This window comes from Leptinotarsa decemlineata, unplaced genomic scaffold (genome assembly GCF_025532065.1).
Source record: "Leptinotarsa decemlineata unplaced genomic scaffold, Ldec_3_MD MMD2_tig00004307_RagTag_RagTag, whole genome shotgun sequence".
Classification (NCBI taxonomy): Eukaryota; Metazoa; Arthropoda; class Insecta; order Coleoptera; family Chrysomelidae; genus Leptinotarsa; species Leptinotarsa decemlineata.
In genome coordinates, this window is record NW_027412606.1 from 4,104,084 (window position 1) to 4,119,875 (window position 15,792).

Below are 15,792 nucleotides of genomic sequence, written 5' to 3' on the forward strand. Positions count from 1 at the left end.
CGAGGAGAAGAGGGATCGACAAGACCAACTGTAGGTGGATAGACTGCATACTTAGGGAAAGATTGGTATATACAACCATTATGGGGGAAACAGTCGTGGCACATGTAGCAAGGGGCTGTCCTCAGGGGGGATTCTATTCCCTCCGTTATGGAACCTTGTAATGGACGAGCTACTATGTCTCTTGGACCATAATAGGTATAAAGCACTGGGCTATGCAGACGAGTTAGTCATCTTAGTCCAGGGTAAATACAATGATGTAGTGAAGGGATGCATGCAGCAGGTCCTGAACATTATAACAAGATGGACCGAAGAAGAAGAACTCAACATAAGCCCATCCAAATCGACCATAGTAGCATTCACCGAGAGGACTAAAACGGAGGGTCTCGGACCTCTAAAACTTCGAGGTGAAGAAATGCAAGTGTCGAGGGAGGTTAAATATCTGGAAGTAATCTTAGATTTCAAACTGACCTGGAACCAACACTTGTACAGGATAAAGAGGAAAGCGGAGGTAGCACTGATACTTGCCAGACGCACCTGTGGAAAAACATGGGGGTTTTAGCCCCCATGTGCTATACACGATGGTGGTTAAACCCATGTTAACATACGCATCTCTGGTCCGGTGGCCAAAGATGAAGCAGGCCACCGCCATCAACAAACTAGGCAAGGTGCAAAGAATTGCATGTTTGGAAATGGCGGGAGCAATGAGAACAACCCCAACAGCTGCATTGAAGACACTCCTGAATCTACCTCCTTTACACTTTGCGATAATGGGGGAGGCCAGGATGGGCCAATTCTGACTGGAAAACTCACCGAACTACAAAAGATCGGATCGAACAAAAATTTCGAAACAAGTGGAGGAGCACATATTGAATATGTGCACAGACCACATGACACCGAAGTACACAAACTTTACGGCCAAAATCATTAGCCGTGAAGAGTGGAAGACCATTAGTCATCCCGAAAACATGTTTGGAAAAAACACCTGGCGTACAGATGAATCGAAGACCAAACAAGGAACGGGAGCTGGAATATACCGAGCGGATAGCTGAACTACAGCTATCCGCTAGGACTATACACATCCGTCTTTCAGGCGGAAGTGTATGCTATCTTGCAGTGTGCAAGGCTTATTAAATTGAGATCTCAAAGAAATGAGCGGGTCATTATTCTTATAGACAGCAAGAGCGGACTAGGGGCTCTGACAAACCCGAAGGTGACATCAAAACTGCTCTGGAAATGACATGAATAACTGAATGAACTTACAAACAGGAACAAATTACCTTTGTAGTGGGTGCCAGGGCACTCAGGAATCACAGGTAATGATAAAGTTAATGAATGCGCTAGACGTGGATCATCAACCTCATATGTAGGTCCTGAACCAGCTCTGAGGGTATCAAAATCATTGGTACGAAACCAGATTGGGACATGGACTAATAAGAAGCACATAGAGAACTGGACAAACTTACCTGGCAACAAACATAGTAGAATCTTCATTAGGGAACCATTCGAGAAAAGAACCGAAGAACTACTTCAATATAGTAGGGATCAGCTCAGAATAATTACAGGATTACTAACTGCTCATTGTCCGCTTAGAGGACATGGGACATGGACTAATAAGAAGCACATAGAGAACTGGACAAACTTACCTGGCAACAAACATAGTAGAATCTTCATTAGGGAACCATTCGAGAAAAGAACCGAAGAACTACTTCAATATAGTAGGGATCAGCTCAGAATAATTACAGGATTACTAACTGCTCATTGTCCGCTTAGAGGACACCTGAATAAAATGGGGCTGTATAACGGAGACCTCAGCTACAGATTATGCAACGGAGGGATAGAAATAGGTCTACACATCTTTTGCGAATGTGAGGCACTGAATCACAGGAGGCAGGCAATATATGGACGTACAAAATTACGCCCAGAAGAATATGGCGAACATCCAACACGGAACCTGTACAAACTAGTACAGGAAACGAGACTAATGAAATGAGTGTCATGAGAAGATGGGAGAATTAACGCAATAAGCTCAAGGACTTGGACTAAATGGACAAGTCAGACAGCTCCCAAGGTACAAAAAAAGCCGATTATCACTATACAGTAACCACAGTCTTCTTTGATGGGTTTTTGCCTTTGGAAAGTACTTGGATGGCTCATCGGTGTTCAGCCACTGTTCTGAACGTCTCCTGTTGTCATAGAGGATCCACTACATCCCACGTGAAGATCCAATCCAAAAAGGATCATTTTAGTTACGCAAAAGCAAAGAAGAACAGACCTTGGTACGTGAAAGTTTCTGTCGATCATTCAGATCATAGAGCACCCCCTCTTCGATCTTTTTGACACTTTAAACGATCAAAGAACGCATGGGAGCTCGCCCAGTTTTTTTGCCATCCCAAAAACCGTTTGTAATAGGTCCTTAAATCCTTGTCCTGGATCACTATAGGTCAACTACTTTGGAGCTCACCTTCAAGGCTGAAATATCCGTAATGAAATTGTGCAAACCAACGTCGAACAGTGCGTTCATTATTACTATCATTTCCAAATGTCTGGTCAGTTTTTAGAACTGTTTTGAAACAACCAAATGTAATGGAGCTGTTTCTGTCATCCTAGTCCTTGTCCTTTCAATTTTTTGAAGTTATCAATTCATATACGATGATTCCGAAACAAGGTTAGTGAAATATCACTCACAGTGTTACCAATCGCATTTGATTGGATGATTTGCGCACAATTTCAACAAGTGTGGCTATTCATAGTCTTCTGTATCTAAAGAATAGGGAGAGTGAGTGTAGGTCCACAGCACTTAGGCCACATGTGACCCATTGTACATCCTCCCGAAGAGTTGTCCTTCTAGATAATCGTTTATTATTATTATTATTATTATATCGGCGGGTGTAGGCCAAGACTCGCCGAACACACACTCTCTTATTGACGATAACTCCGGACACTCGCATAGGACATACATGACAGTTTCATCTTCCTGTTCACACATCCTTGCATAGAGGTGTTTATATCAGCCCTATAATATGAAGATATTTTCTAAGTTGACAGTGGCCAGGCAGATATCCTATTGTTGAGCGTAGGTTTTTCCTGGTAATCGCCAGATATGTCTTCGGCGCCAGCTTCCCAAGGTCGCCGAGGGTCATCCTGGCAAGAGTGCATTCTCTGATCCTATTCCATCTCTTTAGAGATTGAGCATGGGTGTGACATTTGGATAGTTTCGCAATTGTCGAAGTCATCCGGCCGTAGGGGTCACTGGGTCCTACAATTCTTAGCCCAGCCGCTTCCTTGGCTAAAGGTTCGGCAATGCGATTACTTTCACTCCTGTCGTGCCCTTTAACCCACCTCAGGATGATGTTATTATCTACCGAGGCTTTGGCTAAGTCTTGGTGACACTCTAGTACTAGCCCTGAAGTAACAAGTTTTCTGTGCAAGGCTAATAGGGCTTGTATACTATCAGTGCAGATTGTTATGTTTTTGTCAGAAATTCCTTTCCTGGTTATGTCTTTTGTGGCGATTGAGATATCGTCCAGTTCTGTTTGAACCAGGCTGGTGTTTCATAGTCTCATTTTGTGAAATAATAGATAGATAGATAGATAGACAGATAGATATATAGATTCATTGACTACATAACATATCTATATAATAAATTTGTAGTAGGTCGAGCGGGGTGGATTAGATTATCTGGGTACTGAATCAGGTTTTTAGAGTTCGGCAGAGCCGTACTCCAACTATCTGACTTGGAAGACCACTCACCATACAAGTTAATCGGCTTCGTTAAGAAGCTGGGTTTATTTGGTCGAGTGTGAATAGGCGTGAACCACAATAAACCCTTGCGGTTTGCGGTGAAGGGTTGAATAGATCCACTCACTTTGGACCTAACCTAACCTAATATCTAACGCGGTTCAACCCGATTGTTAACAGTACATTCAGTCAAAAACGGATACACGAGAAATACACAATGATGCTTCAATATAACTGACTGAATATGATGTTTGCATGAGCCCATGGAACCAAATTATACATTTTCTAGTTTATTGGTAACATATATTTATTTATAAATTCGACGTGTTATCATGTAACGTGTTATTGACTTTCGAAAGTACACTGAGAAGTATTCTTCCTGAACAAAAAAAAAACAATCGAATAAATTTTATAATTGAAAGTATTTCTTAAGCAGTCTGTTCACGAAGGAAATATTATCGATTTTAATGTTTTAAAAATGTACTTCAGTACGTAGGTTAGGTTAGGTTAGGTTCGACTCTCCACCGCAACCCGCAAAAATTCATTGTTGCTTACAACTGTTCACACTCAACCAAATAAACCGAGCTTCTTTACGAAACCGATCAGTTTGTTGTGTAGGTGGTCTTTCAGGCCAGATCGTGAGAGAACGACTCCGCCAAACTCTGAAAACCTGATTTGGTATTCAGCGGGGCAGGCACAAATTATGTTCTCTGCTACTTCCATTTTCCAAACAGAGGTGACACCCACTGTCTTCCGACAGTCTGAGGGTCTGCATGTGACGATTCAAATGACAGTGAGCTGTGAGAAGGATCGTTAGATGTCATAGTTCATTCCTACTGTACTCCAACAACTGCTTGGTATCAAGCTTCGAAGGGTGAATAAACGCCTTGGAGTGAGCCAATCCTGGAAGATTCCGCCAGAAGTCCATAAATCTTCTTGCCACTTAGGTGATCAATGTCGATTTGGCAAAGCCTTGAGCGATGCCAATGACAGGTTCTGGTTCAATGAAGCTGCTTGTAGCACCCTCCTCCAGGAATCCAGACCAGAGACGATATGTTGAGACTTCATATCGAGAGTAGAGTCGTTTTTGGCAATTTGCTACTAATTTAATCGTTGTTCTGTAGGAGCTAAGAGCTTACAACGCCGCTTGACTGTCAGAGAATATTTCTATTGACTCATTTAGTGGTACGTAACTAATAAATATGTTTGTAACCCCAACATTTTTCAAAACTTCCATTTTGTAGCTTAGGTTTCAGAATTTCAGAACCAGTGATGGCAAACTTCAACATTTCTATATTACTGGAGTTTTTCCTCCAACACCAAATCGTTATTTTTGACACCTCGACACGTGTTTCGATCACCAAGTGATCATCTTCAAAGAGGAAGATTAAAACGAAGGACTAGTGCGAGCTAATTCTATTTATGCTATAAAGGTAACTCATAAGGTAAACCATCCAGGCATACCAACCTAAATTAATTTTACAATTTTGCCTTATCCATTATTTGGAATGTTTGCATTTTATGTTTCCATTTGAAATAATAGATCAATAAAATTCACATATGAGTTAGAAAATAAGGGACAACTACCATTTCTTGACGTTTTGGTAATGAGGAGCCAATATGGAGGGTTAGAATACGATATATTTAGAAAAGAAACAAGCACGTACAGGTATATTCCTCACATCACTGTGGAGAGCATAAACGTGCTGGGTTGAATTTTTCAGTTCATCGTCTTTTAACTTTCCTCTAACACATGATAGGTTCAAAAAAGAAAGACGTACAATACAGGAAATAGCAGCCACTAACGGTTTCTTGAGGGGTATTGTAGATGACATAATGAGGAAAAAGAAGTTTAGGTTGAGAATGAACGAAATCTCGACTTTCAGAAAGGACAAAAGCCAAGATAAATACATCTCAGTTCCATACCACCAATATACGAGGAACTTTGTAAAGATTTTCAAAGAACTAGGTATGAAGGTGGTAGGTCATACACTACAGAGCCTTTTGGGAAGTCCAAAAGACAAAGTCGAGAATTCGGAAAAGTCTGAAATTCACGAAATTGAATGTAAGGACTGCGATGCAAAATATTATGAACAGACAAAAAGATCTATTAAAGTAAAATATAAGGAACACATAGCACACTTAATATATGGAATACCTGAAAAATCAGCAGTCGCCCATCATATTTTGCAACAAAACCATTCCATAGACTCCAGTTCATTAAGATTAGTTAGACAAGTTAACAACAACAGGCAACTAGATGCCTATGAGAGTGTAGAAATGAGTAAACACAATAATATTATGAATGACGATGACGGACCTATACCAAAAAGCATACTATATAGCTTGTTAAAATAAAATAATGTTGTTGGGTTTACTGATTACTACATAAGGGCACATTGAAAAAATAAATTTGGATAGACAATATTGTGAAATTAATTTTTATATAGCTGAAAATTGTTTTATATAAACATATATTGTAAAATAATAGATAAGGCAAAATTGCTAAATTAATTTAGGTTGGTATGCCTGGATGGTTTACCTGTATGAGTTACCTTTATAGCATAAATAGGATTAGCTCGCACTAGTCCTTAGTTTTAATCTTCCTCTTTGAAAATGATCACTTGGTGATCGAAACACATGTCGAGGTGTTAAAAATAACGATTTGGTGTTGGGGAAAAAAACTCCAGTAATATTCATTACTACACCAAAGGTTCCAAACAGTGCATCATAAGTTCAACATTTCTGTTCATTCATGATGAGTTATATTACCATTTACGTGATGCTGATTGATTTTTCTAAAAGGATGATTCCATACCTATTATTACTTTCGTAATCATACACCATCTCATTCCACAGACATGAAACTCAACGAGTTTGAAAAGAAACGTCGTTTACACACAGAAGTTGTGTTTCGACGACGTTAAAGCTAAAATGCAATTGTCTAACTTCCACCATTAACAAAAATCAATTGACTCCATTAGAGAGAAAATGGATCATATATGCTGAAGAATTCATATAGAAACAGTTATGAGGGAAGGTCTAACTGAAACCTCCGGAGTTGAATGAATAGAAAACGGGCACTTCTATCAAATACCAGAAATGCAATACTCTTTTCGACGCGGGACTCATCAACCAAGTTGATAACTTCAGGCAATGAAGAAAACTGATTTCTGACCATAATAACAAAAAATGAAAAACACGCTTTTGAAGAACATCAAACTGAAAAGTTGAAAATATTTTTTTTAATCAAGCTTGAAACAATAACTAAAAATTCCTCAGCATAGTTCTATAATTTCTTTATGGTCATAATTGGAGACATTGAAGGAAGACTCACGGGTTGCACATTGATTTCTTTTGTCTGATACTTCTGATGAGCTTTGTCACTTCCTTCTGAACTTTCCTCCGAGAGAATATCGAAAAAGAGTCGGTAGGCGACCTCAATAGTTTCATGATATGTATTTCAGATATCGATGAAGTACTTCAAGGGAATGAAAGATATACCGATTCGTTAAATAAACAGAGTTTCACTTTAAATAATTTATTTCATGTAATTGATACATAATTTGAAAAATAAAACAATCAAATGATTTTTGTCACATTTCCACGCCATACAACATAGGAGAAGATATGGTAACTTTACGATGACTTTAGGTAACAATAACCCGATGAAACTGAGAGCAATAAAACAATAAAGGATTCCAATCTAATTCTCTAAATACGTATTTTAATTAAGTACCTCAGAAATCAGGAAATATACCAATTCATCAAATGAACAGATCTCGTCTAAGAATTTTCAATACATGTAGTTGAAACATAATAACGAGATAAAAACAACAAAAGTGCTTTGTCACTTCCTACTGAACTTTCCTCCGAGAGAATATCGAAAAAGAGTCGGTAGGCGAACTCAATAGTTACATGATATATATTTCAGATTTCGATGAAGTACTTCAAGGGAATGAAAGATATACCGATTCGTTAAATAAACAGAGTTTCACTTGAAATAATTTATTTCATGTTATTGATACATAATTTGAAAAATAAAACAATCACTTGATTTTTGTCACATTTCCACGCCATACAACATAGGAGAAGATATGGTAGGCGACCTCAGTTACATTTCGACTAGCCTCGATAACCATTGCGGTTCATCGCTGTCAAACGCCCGCCGTTTTGTGAGAATTAATTTTATTCGTTTTTTAGGCTGTATCTCTTCGTAGTCGACTTCCTCGCTCTCTCTTTTTGAATTCTGGATTTGAACAATTACGTCGTTTTCCCCTGAACTGCCAATTTTGCTGCCCTTCATATCCTGCTGCTTATTTTCAGATGACAATATATTCCCATCACTCCTCGAAGAAAACGAAGGATAGCCCGATGAATGATTGGATGTGTCGGATTGGGCACCCAGTGTTGAACCAGACTTCTCAGAATTCCTTTTCGCTCTCTTCTTGGCCGTATTTTTCTTCTGCTTTTCAAACTGTATCCTCAATCTCATGCTGGTTGCTTGCTCCTTGGCATTGTCCACTATAGAATTATGAGCCGTCTTGACGTTTGATATCCTTCTTTTGGGATTGATACGGTTGAGATCGTGAATCCCAGTGGAATTCACCAATTGACTCGTCATTGCCGATGATGCCGAAGCTCCTGATGCCTTGACTTTTCCTGACTTTTTCGTCCAATCGTTTGGTTTTGTGTGGGTATACTTCCTGCAGTAAGGATCGGGAGAGGGACTCGGTACTATCGATGACTGTCGGCAGAAACCCCTGTTTCGTGACGATGGAATATTGTCCATACCCGAAGTACGGCGAAGTGAATCGGGCTTCGAATTGGTCACTCGATTGTTATTTTCAGAATTTGAAATTTCCTGAAAAGCTACTCCGTCTTTCACAAATTTCGAACTGTCGATGCCTCCAGAATATTCTTTGTCAGTGGAAATATTTTCATTCGGTATCTGAGGAAAAACCTCTATTCCAATTTCTCGGCATAGTCCTAGAATTTCTTCATCGTCATAATTGGAGACATTGCTGGAAGACGCACGGGTTGCACATTGCTTCTTTTTGTCTGATATTTCTGATGAGTCTGAAAGTTCTCCATTCTCATCTTCGGAAATATCGCTGTATAATTCCTGACTTGTACATGACTTTTGGTCCGTTGAGGCTGATACTCCTTTTGTTTCCGTAAAATCTTCATCCTCGTCCTCAGATATGTCACCGAATAAATCTTGAATTAAATTTTGCTTTGTCGTAATCGGTGCTCTTTGTGCTTCTGAAATCCTCGAATGGTCAAGTGATCGAATTCTTTTCAACATATCACTAATTTTGAGGTACTCACGATCCATATTTGTAAACCAAATTCAGCTTTGACAAAAACTCTTGTTGTTCAAGAACAAACACAATACACCACCACGTCTGCACTGATGATGTTGTTGTCTCGGAGGACATGCTTTATATATACCAAGTGAATGGCGATATATTTTCCAAAATATCAATATTCAACCAATCAGATGGTCGAAAATAAATGATATTTGATGACTTTAGGTAACAATAACTCGATGAAACTGTGAGCAATAAAACAATAAAGGAATCCAATCTAATTCTGTAAATACGTATTTCAATTAAGTACCTCAGAAATCAGAAAATATACCAATTCATCAAATGAACAGATTTCGTCTTAGAATTTTCAATACATGTAGTTGAAACATAATAACGAGATAAAAACAACAAAAGTGCTTCGTCACTTCCTACTGAACTTTCCTCCGAGAGAATTTCGAAAGAGAGTCGGTGGGCGACCTCAATAGTTTCATGATATGTATTTCAGATTTCGATGAAGTACTTCAAGGGAATGAAAGATATACCGATTCGTTAAATAAACAGAGTTTCACTTAAAATAATTCATTTCATGTTATTGATACATAATTTGAAAAACAAAACAATCGAATGATTTTTGTCACATTTCCACGCCATACAACATAGGAGAAGATATGGTAACTTTACGATGACTTAAGGTAACAGTAACCCGATGAAACTGAGAGCAATAAAACAATAAAGAATTCCAATCCAATTCTGTAAATACGTATTTTAATTAAGTACCTCAGAAATCAGGAAATATACCAATTCATCAAATGAACAGATTTCGTCTAAGAATTTTCAATACATGTAGTTGAAACATAATAACGAGATAAAAACAACAAAAGTGCTTTGTCACTTCCTACTGAACTTTCCTCCGAAAGAATATCGGAAAAGAGTCGGTAGGCGACCTCAATAGTTTCATGATATGTATTTCAGATTTCGATGAAGTACTTCAAGGGAATGAAAGATATTATACTGATTCGTTAAATAAACAGAGTTTCACTTAAAATAATTTATTTCATGTTATTGATACATAATTTGAAAAATAAAACAATCAAATGATTTTTGTCACATTTCCACGCCATACAACATAGGAGAAGATATGGTAGGCGACCTCAGTTACATTTCGACTAGCCTCGATGACCATTGCGGTTCATCGCTGTCAAACGCCCGCCGTTTCGGATAGCCCGATGAATGATTGGATGTGTCGGATTGGGCACCTATTTTCAGTGTGGAACCAGACTTCTCAGGATTCCTTTTCGCTCTCTTCTTGGCCGTATTTTTCTTCTGCTCGACAAACTGTATCCTCATTCTCATGCTGGTTGCTTGCTCTTTGGCATTGTCCACTATAGAATTGTGAGCCGTCTTGACGTTTGATATTCTTCTTTTAGAATTGATAGAGGAGGAATCGTGAATCCCAGTGGAATTCACCAATTGACTCGGCATTGTCGATGATGCCGAAGCTATAAATCCCGATGCCTTGACTTTTCCCGACTTCTTCGTCCAATCGTTTGGTTTTGTGTGGGTATACTTCCTGCAGTAAGGATCGGGAGAGGGACTCGGTACTATCGATGATGTCGGCAGACACCTCGTTTCGTTTCGATGCGCTTCATATCATGCTGCCTATTTCCAGCTGATATTGATATCTCCCCATTTCTTTCAGAACAAAACTGGGAAAGACCCCTAGCATCTTTATATGTGTTAGATTGGGTATCCATTTTAAGTGTCCTAACGATTCCTTTTCGATCTTTTTTTCGCCGTATTTTTTTTCTGCTCTTCAAATTGTATTCTCATTCTCATGCTGATTGTCTGCTCATTGGCATTGTCCACTATGAAACTGTGAGCCGTTTCAACGTTTGATATCCTCCGTTTAGGATTGACAGAGGAGGAAACGTGAATCTCATTGGGATTAACCAATTGATTCGGCATTGTCAATGATGCAGAACCTACTAATCACGATGCTTTGATATTCCCTGTCTTCTACGTCCAATTAATTGGTTTAGTACGACTATACTTTCTGCAGTAAGATTCGGGAGATGTACTCGGTACTATCGATGACTGTCGGCAGAAACTCCTGCTTCTTGAGGATGAAATATTGTCTATTTCTGAAGTACGTCGAAGTGCATCCGGTTTCGATTTGATCACCCGATTGGTATCTGCAGAATTTCAAATTTTCTGAAAGGCTGCTGATTCTTTCACAACTTTCGTACTGTCGATGCCTCTAAAATATTCTTCGTCAGTGGAAATATTTTTATTAGGTATTGGAGGAATAACCTCTATTCCAATTTCGCTACATAGTTCTAGAATTTCCTTGTCGTCGTATTCGGAGATATTGTTCAAAAGCTTACGGGTTGCAGACTGCTTTCATGTGCCTGATACTCCTGGTGAGTCTGGAAGTTCTCCATTCTCATCTTCGGATATATCGCTGTATAATTTTGACTTGTACATGACTTTTGGCCCGTTAAGGCTGATGCTACTTTTGTTTTCGTAAATTCTCCATCCGTGTCCTCAGATATGTCGCCGAATAAATCTTGGAATAAAACCCTTCCAAAATTTCAACATTTTCGATCAAATCCTATAAATATGTGTTACATATTTTGAGAACGGTTCAAGAATCAGTCGAATAAAACAGTCGTATAAAATAAGATCCGTCAATATATAAATATCCAGGGTTCTAGCAAACACATAAATTTGTCGTTTTTGTGTATTTGTCATGTATTGACTGTTGATACATTGAACAAAATCTTGTTCAGATAGTGCAATTAGAAGTGCCTTATTACTATGATATTAGGTGAGTCAAACACACCCGACTCATTAAAAACTGTCGCTTTGGAGAAAAAAGTATTTTAATCCGCAAAACATATTGGAATACTCCGTTCAATTAGTACAGGTGCTAACAGAACCACATAAAATGCCAACGAAGGAAAATCCAACTGTTATGATGACGGATTTGCTTGCAATATTATGGAACTAGATGCCAAGTTAGACAAGACACAAGAAACCTTGTCAGATTTGGAGTTGACTCATAATATTGAGCCTTCAAAGAGGAAAATTTTGAGTTGAAGGAAGCAAGTACCCGTCTAGACCAAAAACAGAGGAAGAATTTTTCAATCGTGTTTGGGCAGAGTCAAACATCTCCGAATGAATGTCTTCAGTTTCTAGAAAATGTATTGGAAGTTTAAATAAATCATAGAGACGTCAATATATATTTCTTACCTAGAAACTCTGGAGACCCCAATATCTTGAAACAAGAGCTTGTTTCCTATTCCAAAAAAGTCGAAATAAAAAGTAATGCTTTCACACTGAAGGGAAAAAATATACAGGGCTTTTCATGATGAGCGTTAATTAGTCGTTTCTGGCAAACTATTCAACAGATCAACCTGCAAATTCCACAGTATGCATAAGTCAATATGACCTACACGCCTAAAATATTTTAGACGGAGCGGCGTTGTCGCTTCTACTATAAAGTAGCGGATTTGTCAACAAATTCATATACTATCCCTTTACCTATCTATTACCGTTTAGAAGATATAAATTAATTTCGAAATTTTTTTACCAAACATGAACTTTTATAAATGCTGATAATCTTGAACTCTCTTGCACTAAAACGATCAAATTCAGAGTGGAGTGGAGCGATACTATGAGGATTTCACTCCGAGTCATATTTTCATTTGCCTCATACGGGGTCTTCAAAAAATGCAGATACTTTGATCTCATGAAAAAATGAGTGGAACTCAATTTTTTCAAATAGAACACCCTGTATATTTCAAAATTTTTGAGCTCTACATCCAATTTTGGATTAACTTTGTTCAGATAATACTATTTCTATTTTGAACCGTTTTCGAGATAAACTGTTTCAAACGGAAATTGACATGGTTTCCTTGTTCATCACTCATTTTTGTAAAACAGATTTCGTTTGATGTTTCTCAATTAGTCACAGATAATACAATGAAAAGATAATTATTAAAATACTCCTCAACCATCGAATGAAACTTCTCTTCAAACAATAGTTTTATTAACGCTGAAACACGAACTAAAAATAATAAACTCATAAATTAATGAGTTAATTTAATCGTCAGTGTATTTCAGAATATGTTCAAACACATCTCCACCTCTACTTGAACAAACATGTAATATCTTCAAAAGATTGTCATGTGTAGCGCTTCTGATCAAGTCTGGAGTCAAACTATTGGAAGCAGTTGTAACTCTCGATTTCATATTTTCCATTGTTGTTATTGGAGTAGAGTAAATCATATTTTTAATGAAACCCCACACGAAATAATCTAATGGATTGCCATCTGGTGTTCTATGAGGCCAACGAAAAGGTCCATTATTACCAATCCATCTGTTTTCGAAGATTTCGGTTAAAGCTTCGCTGACTGAATGAGAATTATGGGGTGGAGCACCATCCATTCGGTACCATACACGTTCTCTTCCTGGTCTATTATTTAAAATCATTTGAATTCCATTCGTCAGTAAATCTTCATATTTTGATGCATTTGAATTATCATCATAAAACTCGATATAAAAAATTGACCCATTCTTTATGGCACAAAATACATTGAATTGCCATCTTCCTTGAAAACCCCTTTGGCGGACAACATGGGGATTTTCTGGCGCCCAATAATGACTATTGTGTATATTGAAAACTCCATTTTTTGTGAACTTGGCCTCATCTGTCAATATGATATTGTCAAGGAAATGTTCATCCTCTTGAGTCTTGACAAGCAACCATTCAAAGAATTCCACTCTACGAGGTAAATCTGCTGATACTTTCACAAATTCCGTACTGTCGATGCCTCTAGAAGATTTTAGGTCAGTGGAAATATTTTCATTCTGTGTTTGGGAAATAACATATATTCCAATTCCGCTGCATAATTCTAGTATTTCCTCATCATCGTATTTGAAGATATTGCTGAAAGGCTTACGGGTTGCACACTGCTTCCTTGTGCCTGATACTCCTTTTGTTTTCATGAATTTTTCATCCTCGTCGTCAGATATGTCGCTGAATAGATTTTGGATTGAATTCTGCTTTGTCGTAATCGGTGCTCTTTGTACTTCCGAAATCCTAGAATAGGCAAGTGATTCAGTTTCTTCCAACATATCACTAATTTTGAGGTACTCACGATACATTTTCGTCAATATTTTCCAACGAAATTCTGATTTCATAAAAACTCTTCTATGTTCAAGAATAATCACAATTCACCCTCACGTCTGCAACATTAATGTTGTTGTCTCGGAGGTAACGCTGTGTATATACCAAATCAAGGGTGATATATCTTTCCAAAATATCAACATTCAAACAATCAGATGGCCGAAAACAAAAGAGTCAACAATGCAAATCAAATTGTAATTCTTTGCTGTGATTTGAAACAACATGGATGTGAAGCACTTCGTCACTCCTGTGATAGGAACAAGTAGCTCAAATTGATGTGATATCTTGAACATAATTTTTGATATGTTTTCTGTTTATGCAAACTTACCCAGCAGTCAGAGTGATATTGAAGATCTTGTCTTTCTGCATTGATGATGTTGGGTTTGAATTGCGACGGTGTCGCCCTCTTTCGTTCTTCTTATAATAAACATTTATGAGGGCAGTGATGTTGCATCCATGCAAGCCTTCTTCATACATTGCTTTTATACTTATATTATATTCCTGAAACCATGATTCCATTACCTTCAAATTCAACACAAATAAAATATATACAAGAAATCAGAAATTATCAGAAAAATCACTGAAGCCGTTTAGACTGCTTGTACATGATATGATAATAGTGACACATCCAAGTAGAGGCATATTTGGGTTTTTCAACGATAGTCACATGTAGGGTACATTTTACAATTCGATAAAATAACATAATCAGGAGACAGATTGGTTTTTTTGATTTTTTTGAAATACGCATTTGGAATTTATAATTCTGCTAAACATTGTGACCGCACTCTTCTACGATTTATCAAAGGCATTCTATTTTATAGACTTCAATAAACTGACCAATAAACTAAGTGCTCGTGTTAGTCAGTGAAATCGGTAGTGTGGCACTCGATACAGACAACTACACAATTCCAAATCGATGAGCTTACAGAAAGCAGTGGGGGCATTCATTCGTGGCAGGTTTGCCCTAGGTCGAACAATTCTTATTACGTCACACACACACCCCGACACAGACGTATCATTCATAGCGGTAGGGGAGGTTTAGGACCGGCTCAAATCTCTTACTCTCTTACAAGAATTCGAGATAAATTTCTATCTTGGATTATGTCTCGCATGAAATTTTGGCAGATGTATGCAAAATGGAATGATTTCAACACGCATACCTATCACTTGGGAGTTGGAGTTCCACAAGGCTCAGCCTTGTGGTACATTTTACTATTCGGTAAAATGACATAATCAGGAGACAGATTGGTTTTTTTCATTTTCTTGAAATACTCATTTCGAATTTATAATTCTCCTAAATATTGTGACCGCACTCTTCTTCGATTTATCAAAGGCATTCTATTTTATAGACTTTAATAAACTGACCAATGAACTGAGTGCTCGTGTTAGTTAGTGAAATCGCTAGTGGGGCGCTCGATACGAACAACTACACAATTTCAAATCGATGAGCTTACAGAAAGCAGTGCGGGCAATCATTCATGGCAGGTTTGCCCAAGGTCGAACATTTGTTATTACGTCACACACACCCCCACACAGACGTAGCATGAAATT

The 15,792-nt window shown here is 38.0% G+C and overlaps 1 protein-coding gene across 7 annotated transcripts in view; it reads right to left on the reverse strand.

Moving 5' to 3' along the window:
* LOC111512605 (uncharacterized) overlaps positions 1–15,792 on the reverse strand; it is a 51,240-nt gene that overhangs the window by 4,519 nt on the left and 30,929 nt on the right. For all 7 annotated transcript variants that reach the window (XM_074178795.1, XM_074178791.1, XM_074178790.1 and 4 more), the window contains one exon: positions 14,570–14,742. In XM_074178795.1, the coding sequence (XP_074034896.1) occupies positions 14,570–14,742 (173 nt within the window). The remainder of the gene's footprint in view (positions 1–14,569; positions 14,743–15,792) is intronic.